The 9,358-nt window shown below is 36.3% G+C and overlaps 2 protein-coding genes across 14 annotated transcripts in view; both read left to right on the top strand.

The window, feature by feature from the left end:
* The first annotated feature begins 1,356 nt into the window (after positions 1-1,356).
* LOC131927644 (cystatin-B) lies at positions 1,357-4,506 on the top strand. The gene is made up of 3 exons (XM_059283401.1): positions 1,357-1,534; positions 3,351-3,452; positions 3,804-4,506. The coding sequence occupies exons 1-3, from the start codon at positions 1,469-1,471 to the stop codon at positions 3,930-3,932; spliced, it is 297 nt and encodes a 98-aa protein (XP_059139384.1). The 5' UTR covers positions 1,357-1,468; the 3' UTR covers positions 3,933-4,506.
* Positions 4,507-6,697: 2,191 nt separating this feature from the next.
* LOC131927627 (ensconsin) overlaps positions 6,698-9,358 on the top strand; it is a 50,769-nt gene continuing 48,108 nt past the window's right edge. For 7 of the 13 annotated variants that reach the window (XM_059283349.1, XM_059283345.1, XM_059283351.1 and 4 more), the window contains exon 1: positions 6,698-6,781. In XM_059283349.1, coding sequence (XP_059139332.1) covers positions 6,739-6,781 — 43 coding nt within the window. In that variant the 5' untranslated portion in view covers positions 6,698-6,738. The remainder of the gene's footprint in view (positions 6,782-9,358) is intronic. The other 6 variants (XM_059283357.1, XM_059283344.1, XM_059283348.1 and 3 more) reach the window with 3 other exon arrangements.

Raw genomic sequence — 9,358 nt, 5'->3', positions numbered from 1 at the left:
CATCCTTGACACCATTTAGTATATAGGTTTCTGGGGGGTGGGGGGCAGTGGCGTAGGCAGGGGGGGGGTTAGGGGGGGGGTCCATAACCCCCCCCCCCATAGACCCCTAGGTATATATATAAAAAGTATGAGGGGGTGCAAATCGAAAGTTTGAGGGGGGGGGGGGGTGCAGATCGAAAGTTTGAGGGGGGGGGGGTGCAAATCGAAAGTTTGTCCCCGGGTAAAAATTGGAACCCCCCCCCCTTGAGACGATCTTGGCTACGCCACTGGTGGGGGGGGGGGGGGGGGGGGTGACACTACGAAGTGCCGCACCGGGTGACACCCGACCTATCGACGCCACTGCAAGGTCGTATAAAACCGTTGCTGGCCTGGCTATTGCCTTTTTAGGACTATTGTTGCCAACTAAACCGAACGTGTGCAATTTAGAGCTTTAAAGTATGCATCACATACGGGACGGTCTTCAATAAGTATCAGCAAGTATTCTATTTAAACGGTATAATATTATGCAGTGTTTCTTTCAGGCATCTCTTCTCCCCTCCCCACCCATCTGAACGAAAGAGAATTTATATAGAAAATATATACTTTTACCAATGTTACCCCCTCCCCCCCCCCCCCCCCCCCACGGAATATTTAGTTCGCCCCCCCCCCCTCCCCTTACTAAAGTTCAGTTGTTCCCCGTAGAAAAAAAGTCTGAAAGCAACAATGATAATACGACTGCTCTCATTCTTTCTGCAAACAAAGTTAAGTACTAACCTTAAACCTTTGACGTTTCTGCCCGCAGACTGATCGACTGGGGGGGGGGGGGGGGGCTCTTTAACCAATTACGGGTAGTTCCAATCTGCCAAGATATTTATTTTAAGAGCCGACCATGGAGTAGATCTAATCCATACATCACAAACATTCAGTGTTTCTTCCAGATTTTTTTTCTTCGGGGCGGCACGCGAAATTTTCGTGGGGGGGGGGGGGGGGGGGCGGACGCTGTTAAAAGTATATATTTTCTATATAAATTCCATTTCGTTCTGGGGGGTGGCGGTAGACTCTGAAGATGCCTGGAAGAAACTCTGCAAGCATTTAAAATAGATACAAAACGTTACTGTTATTGCTATGTTATTTTTTATAAGTTTTTTTTTCTTTCTATTTTAAAAGTAGGCCTACGACTCTGTCAAACTTGGTCAAAGGGAATTAACTAAGGTTTAATGCTTTATCTTTTTAACTTAACGGCATTAATCCCCTTTATAAGGTTTTTTTTCCATGGGCAGTAACTGCTGATGAATAATCTGTTTGGGCATTTAACGTGTTTATTTCCCTTTGTCTTATTCATGAGCATATGACTTAATCACGTGACTATGTTGATCACGTGATAATGTTTGTGCTTCTATTTTTTGGTACACTTCATTGTAACACAGCGAGTATAATATTAAATCTTAGCGTTAGGCCTAGTAATCTAGTAAGAAGCTAAACCGTGAAAATGATGTGCGGCGGAACAAGCGACGTTAAGGAAGCCAATGAAGAAATCCATGAGTTGGTTAAAGAGGTAAATGGTTCACATAAACTTTTAAGATCAAAGTAAAGTAAAGAACATTTTATGTTCTAAATTAAATTTTCGGAAAATGATGATGGCATAGCTTTGCCTTGGGCTTCCTTATTTGGCCGCCTACGCCCAACTTCAGTTTTCAGGAGGCTGGGTTTGATGGCTTTCTTCTCTCAGGCTTTCTCTCCTTCCATTTCATTACCAGAGAAAGTACAGATCTAGATCTAGAAATCTAGATAAAATTAGAATATATGCAGGAAAACCTAAAATACCCACCATTTTTTATTTTTATTAGGCCTATTGCCTATAGAATAGATCTAGCTAGATCTAGATCTAGTAGATCTAAAAAAATTAAATTTAGCAAAAATGGACTTACAGGGGGATTTTTATACAATTTGTCCATAAAATAATACTAGATCTAGATCTAGATTCTAGATCTAGATCTCTAATAGAAAAGATTTCTAGTAATCTAAATCTAGAAATTCTTCTTTAAAAAGGAGTATTAGGTTACTGGTAGTGTAGTCTCGATGAAAATATAAATACAATAAATAGAAATGTAGCCTTTAAACTTTAAGTCAAAAAGTAGTTTTCAAGTTCTCTGGATTTGCAACTTTTATTACACTGATTCTAAAAATAATTGATTTTTTAATTATTTTCAGGCTTAATTCTTTTTTTTTAAATATTATTTTATGGTTGCTTTGATGACTAAATCTAAAAAAGCATGATTTTTATCCATGCCAACAATGACAATATGATGGAATGATTCTTGTCAAGTCATTGAGTCCATTATCTTTGGATTGACATTTTAAAATTTTTGTTTTTGTTATACTATTTTTCAATAATAGAATCTTCTTTAAAAGAGGGCGTTAGGTTACTCGTAGTTACATTATTTCTTCATGCTTCTTAAAAAATCAGTTAGCTGTTGTGTTAGGTTGTTTTTTTTTTAAATAATTAATTAGTAAATTTTTAAAATTATTTCTTCTATCCCCGCGGCAACGCGCGTGGGTCGGTTACGCTAGTATATATATATATATATATAGTGGCTCTTTAAACACTGGTAAAGTTTGTAAATTTTAACTTTTGGCTCTTCCGCCTCAAAAGGTTGCCGACCCCTGGTCTAGTGGTTTTAATTCAATTATAATTGCAATTATAATAAATTAATTTTGTTTCATAATACTTTTAAATGCATAGTTTGAAACAGTAAGCAATCTATCTCTGACACAGTGTCATTCTTAATATACTTATGATTATATTAGTGTATAGATAAACAATTAAAAATGTTCTAATATATCTATGTAATCTTTAAGATGGTTTCTTTTTGGTGCTCTGATTAGGGCTAGTGGGCATGGGGGAGACAATACTATGTAGTAAAGGGCATAGGTTATGTATCTTTATTTTAAGTATTAAGATGTATAGTCATTTATAAATATTTTAGTTTTCTGATAATAAAACTGTTGTTAGCAAGCATTGTCCTGTTATTATATTATTATTTGTTAGTAGTAAGAAAGTGCATTGGCATTAGTATAAAAGATATGTTAACTGCTAGATTTTTTTATTATAGAAACATTTCATTCTTCTGTTTTACACTATCATAAATAGGATAGAGTATTACGGTCATTCAGTAGAACACATTCAATACACACAGATAAGGCTGATGCTTTAAGTATTTGTGATAGTCGGTCTACAATAAATGTCCATATATAATGTATTTAAAAAATTATGTTTGTAGTTAGCCATATTGCATAAAAACTTCCGAACTGCATATTTCATATTTCTAAGCTTTATAATGAATTAATAAGTCTTGTATTATCTGTTCTAGATCCGGGGTGAGTTAGAGAAGAAAGTGGAGAAAACCTACCCAGATTTTAAAGCCGTGTCTTTTAAATCACAAGTAGTTGCTGGAACCAACTTTTTTGTCAAGGCGAGTATCTTGTGTACTTATTTGTAACCTGTTGGTACATTATAAATCTGCTAATAATGTGCTCTTACTAGCTGATGAGTTTACTTGTTAACTTCTGTTATAATGAGTTATGTAACAAACAACTTAATGTGCTGTCTGATTAAAAATTAATATATATATTTAATAAATAATTCCCAAATTTAAAGATCAGAATAGTTTGTTTTTCTTTTACCCCTTACTTTTTACCTGCTAATTATTGATTTAAGTGTAACTACTTTTTAGTTTTAACTAATCTGAAAAAATGTAGATCATATTTATTTTTTAAATGTACGTAAATAGATCTCTTAATTCAATTCTGCCTTATCCTTGCAGATCCTTGTTAATGATGGTGAATATGTCCATGTAAGAATTTTCCGTCCTCTGCCACACACAAACGAGGGTCCAAAAGTTCACAGCTATCAGGAAAACAAGACTAAAGATGATGCACTTGAATACTTTTAATTAAATTTTAACAAGTGATATTTTTTTTTAACTTATGTGGTAATTTTGATAGCCTATATTATTAACAAGCAGGGAATGGTGTATGATGATTATTGTGCAGCTTATTTTATTGCATTTATATTATTAAAAATTATCTTTTCAAAAAAGTAGATTACTATTATTTTATATATTCGCTACTAACACATTTGCTTAGTTTCATGGTACAAACAATTTAGAAAGAAATTTGCTTATCAGAAATTTTATGCTTTTTGGCATTAATTTTGATGTTGTCCTACATCTGGCTGAGGGAATCTGTGGATAAATATCTTTGTAATTTTTGCCTTATTTTTTCTACATAAATTATCTCATCTGATATTATATACATTACATTACTAGCAATTTTATTTTGTGTTTTTGTATAAATCTGTCAAACAATCAATCATAAGTTCACTTTAGAGGGAGGTAAATCTAATGTAAAAGTTACAGATAAAGACAAGTTATCTACCTTTATAAGTTACAGAGCAGGTTTATTCATTGAAATCTATTTTATTTGTCAATTCTGTTTGTGTATTCAAATTAAAATATTCATACTTCATTCAACTTTTTAAAATTAATTTATTATGTAACGTATGTAATGAGTAACAACATATAGTGGTATGAAAACTATACACACAAAAAACTTAGCTTATACTTAAGTCTATTAAACATGATACAAGTCCTATGTTGTGGGTTAGGTGTTTTTCCCCTTTTCCTTATTATTTTTATCACTGCACTGATAATTGACTAGCTGATCTTGGTACATGATGTAAAAACCATTTTTACAGAGAGTAATTGAACAGTTGATTTTTCACATGTGCTGCTGCAAGTAAATTTACTTGCATGGCTTTGAACAGTTCTCTGGTGAGATATGAACACAAGTATGCAGTCAATAATTGAAATATGATCAGAATTTAATCTGATATATACAAGGGTGGACTCATCTACCTGGAAGAAAATTCTCGTTGGACCCCCAGATGTGATGCTGTAATAATTGGTATCTCTCCCATTTAACCATTTCCATTTCTTCATGTCAAAGTGTACAATTCAGACTTTACACAATAAACATATCAGTCTGGGGTTGGGGGAACTTTAAGTTTCACAGTGTACACAGCCAGTACACCCCTGTATTTTTATGTGTGAAGTCTCTTAGGTGGTAACCAGGACAAAAGGTGTCTCTGGTCAAGTTTCACCTTTTGGTGACAGAGTACCTGTTCAATTGTAAAGTTTTATTTTAATTGTGATAAAATCAGATATTTATTTTCTTGAAAGCATATATGTGGGAATTATCTCTATTTCCCCCCCCCCCCCCCCCCCCCCCCTCCGCCAAATGGTACCGGTTATGCTACTCCTGGTTGAGCAAACGATCATTAACTGTATTCAATTTTTGTCACCCTTGACCATAGCTGTAGATTTTATCAGTGGCGTAGGCAGGGGGTTAGGGGGGTCATAACCCCCCCCCATAGACCCCCTCGGTATATATATAAAAAGTATGAGGGGGGGTGCAAATCGAAAGTTTGTCCCCGGGTAATAATTGGACCCCCCCCCCCCCCTTGAGACGATCCTGGCTACGCCACTGGATTTTATACATGGGGAGAGATTTCACACATTTTAATTTAATCAATCTCTGCTAAGATATTAAATGACTAAAATTTAATCAGTATACTTTTTTTTAAAACAAGGATTTTTTAATCAAATATTCAAAAGTGAACCCGTTTGATGTTAACCGGTACAATCTTTAAACTTACACGTGTGGCTAATTTAATCAAATTTGTGAGACGGGGAATATAAACATTACCGCCCTTGGCTACCGTATAACCTACCACATGCCTGATATAAAATGCAAGTTGCCTTTGCTTAACATTTTCCAATGTGGCAATATAAACCGAAATAAACCCTTTGGTGTCGAGAGTTCAGTCGTGTGTTGCGTGCAGGGAACGCGCGGCTAGTCCACCATCTTGTAGAGGCGTGGTGGGTTTTTTCCCATCAGACTCCCGAGAATGGAAGCGAGGGCTACATCGATGGGTCGCAGGCGGCTCATCCTTGATGTAACAGATCACTCTATCAACTATTGATCCGTTTTCTCCCTGTAAACAATGCGGGTATTAAGATGCCGTTAGACGGCAAGGTGTACCCGTACTCGGTAGGCCCCTGAGACACTAGTCTTGTGCAGTTAAAGGATACTTAAAATTAAAATGCTGTCCAATAAAATATATCTTGACTATTCTTGACTACATTTACATTAGCACCAGTCTATGCAATATATTATTATATATTATAATTGATTGTAAAGTTGAATTTCTTGTTTACATTTCTTTTACATAATCATGCTTATTATAATTATAAATACTTTTTAAAAAGTATGGCTAGTGGCTTTCTCCTCATAGAATTTCATATTCAAACAAAACCAAACAACCATGTCAATAATGTCAATGGCAGACTACTCGTAGACTCAGGTTGAAAATAATTAAAATTGACTTATGGGTAATCTAGCACCGCTGATGTGCCCGTTTTTCTTGTCTGTCCACATAATCTATTCTAATGTATGGGGCTTTGTTTGGTGTTAGCCAACTATGACGTCGTCCAGTTTGCCGAAAAACAAAACTTTCTCCCCGGGGATAGGCCGTGCCTTTTTTTTTTCAATCAATGAATCAGCGACACCCGTCTTAGAGCCTATGTCCGGCACGTCACCGTGTGCTCACACTAGACGTGGTGTGTTAGTATTTGTTGCATAATTTCTCGAGGATGATGTTATGGTGTTAGGTTGAAGACTGTGTGCTGATCCCTCCCGATGTCTTGTTTCCTGGCGCATCTGCTCCGCATGAAGGGCCGAGGTATTGACTTGACGTAATATTTATAGACTAGCCGGTAGCCGGCTGGGTGAACTTTGACCGCTGCTTGTGAGAGAATCGGAAACTGGATGCTATATTTAATATTATATTTGTGAATTGTTATATTTGTGTAGTCCTCAGCGGGCTTGTACGGAAATGTCTATGCTATTTAATTTAGATGTAGATTATCCTGTGGTAGGCTGAACAGAGAAAAACGAAATAACTGTCCTTCGTTTAGTTTTCCTATAAATAGAAAAGGCCAATATTAAATTAAATGTTTAAATTTTGCCTGGTTCCATATAGCTTTATTAAAAAGAATATTAATTATAGCATCTCTATATTGCCGTAATGCTTAAATATATAAGTAATATAAGGGCTGATCATTTATTCATAAATAGGTCTACCAATCCATTCCCCAGTTTTTTAGTTAGTCGTCCATTTTGTTACTTTTTTTAAGCCAGTGTGTCTCCAGGTCAAGAGGTTTACTGTAGCTTGTTTCAAGTATATTGTTTCAATACTTTACCAATGATCCTTAGGAATTGTGCAATATTATTAAACAAATAGGGTGTAGGGGTGGTTTATCAATTTGTTATAAGCCTATGTGGTAGAATCGATATAAACCAATGTTATATGACTCCCGCATTGATTTTTTTTTTAAATTATTACCTTGGCGGAGGTGGTTCGTAAAAACGCTGTATAATAATTAAAATGAGGTGTGCTGGTCTATAGAAAGTTATACAGAGCTTTGTCATTTTTTTGTGTAATATAATATGTAGGTCTAGTCTATAGGATATTGTGGCAAACTTTGAACTTGGTATCTTCTCCAGCTAATGAATTTTAATTTGGTGTTTCGTGCAGGTTTAGTACTAGTACGGTACTTTAACAAAACAACGCGTTATAAAGTGCAATAGGGCACTGCTTATGACTGAATAGTGCCGTATAATAAGCGAAAAGTACATTAATGTTAATGTTTGTTTCTCTAGTAGCCCCAGTCCTTGCATTATGTAAATTATGATGTATATTATCCTTTGATATTTTTTTCTAAACGTGTTTGTTGGTTGTAGGCCTACAGTTAAACTGCAGCCTTCTTTAGCTCCGTCATTAAAATCTCAGCCTCACCTTTTTACATCCATTTATTTGACACATTGCCTCCCTTCAATGCCAAACTCTAACGATTTCAACAGCTTGTTAAGGGAAGATCGTTAATGTAACTATCGAACCCCAGCCAATCATAACATCTGTTACATTCGATTCAAACAAAATCTCGTATGTTGAAGAAGTTTCCAATATAAAATATCGATCCTACCTGCACTGGGTGTCTTTATTACTGTAAAGTATTTAAAAATCACATTAAAAGAATGGTATTATACGAAAATCTCTGCAACTGTAGAATTTACTGTCGGGGAATTGTTTTAAGTATAGCCTAAACACAGTATAGTGTGTTATAATTGTGTTGTTGTTTTTACGTCATAGTGTACGCCAATATTGTGTAGATACCTGGGGTTATGACAAGATGTATTGTGTACACGGGAGGGCTTCATCTGCAGCATCTGCTTCTCGTACGTCCGGACCTCATAAGCGCGTGTCGTTCACGAGACTAGCTTTACCCGGCTTTACCCAACAGCAGTCAGGGGCTTATGTACTTTTTTTTTTTACACGAAATTAAAACAGAATTTTACGCTGTAAGTTGTACGTGTTGCACTGAATCACTTTATTTTTCCCCCTTCACACTGTGTTTGTTTGATAAACGTTGTTTTAGAGTAATTTTAAACAATAAAACGTGTGTTGGCATCGTTCGCTACAACATACAACTGAAGGTGTAGCAGCTTCTGCAGAATGCGATTTCTCTCGCGGGCAGCGCAGTTGCTGTTTCAAGTGGATTGCACAAAGCCCACCCCACACAACGGTAATGATAAAGCTCGAACGTTTTTTTTTTTAAAATTACTTTTTTTTAAACTGGGAGTTTTATTTTTTTCCGCAACATGGTACCAGGCCGTTGGCCCTATAGGCCTACTTTGTCCGTTGCAAATTGGAAAGCATCCATCACGATCCATGCTCATTTTTATCCAAACGCATATCTGATAATAAAATGACCGTAAAATTTGGATGTATTGTTGTATTAGAAGCAGGGGCATAGCGAGGGGAGGGGGCGGGGGTGCGGACCGCACCGGGTGACACCATTTAGGCAAAAAATAGCAAAATATATAGAGAAAGACTTGAGGGGGGGGGGGGTGCAAATCAAAAGTTTGATGGGGGGGGGTGCAAATCGAAAACTTGAAAGTTTGTCCCCGGGAAGGGTCGCTACGCCTCGGGGGGGGGGGGGTGACACCATTAAGTGCCGCACCGGGTGACACCCGACCTCGCTACGCCACTGATTAGAAGTCTGATGGCGAGTCCATGAAGCCTGGTACGTTATAACGGGAAAAATCACGTGATGTTTCTTTAATATTGTTTTTTTTTAAAAAGCAATCGGCAACGAAAAAAAAATCTTTTTCAAAATTTTTAGTTAGAAAAAAAAATTAAGCAGTCAAGCAAACAAATTCTGTTTGAAAACAGAACCTGTCTTATTGATTTTAACTG

The sequence above is a fragment of the Physella acuta genome, unplaced genomic scaffold (genome assembly GCF_028476545.2).
Source record: "Physella acuta isolate Inbredline_101_S28 unplaced genomic scaffold, ASM2847654v3 ptg001425l, whole genome shotgun sequence".
Taxonomy (NCBI): Eukaryota; Metazoa; Mollusca; class Gastropoda; family Physidae; genus Physella; species Physella acuta.
Note: the sequence above shows the minus strand (reverse complement) of the source record. Positions and strands in the feature narration are given on the sequence as shown.

Excerpts from the sequence above, each read along its gene's own strand:
- LOC131927644 (XM_059283401.1), top strand. The coding sequence starts at position 1,469 with ATGATGTGCGGCGGAACAAGCGACGTTAAGGAAGCCAATGAAGAAATC. Across the intron at positions 1,535-3,350 it reads TCCATGAGTTGGTTAAAGAG|ATCCGGGGTGAGTTAGAGAA; the intron begins GTAAATGGTTCA and ends TATCTGTTCTAG. Across the intron at positions 3,453-3,803 it reads GAACCAACTTTTTTGTCAAG|ATCCTTGTTAATGATGGTGA; the intron begins GCGAGTATCTTG and ends TTATCCTTGCAG.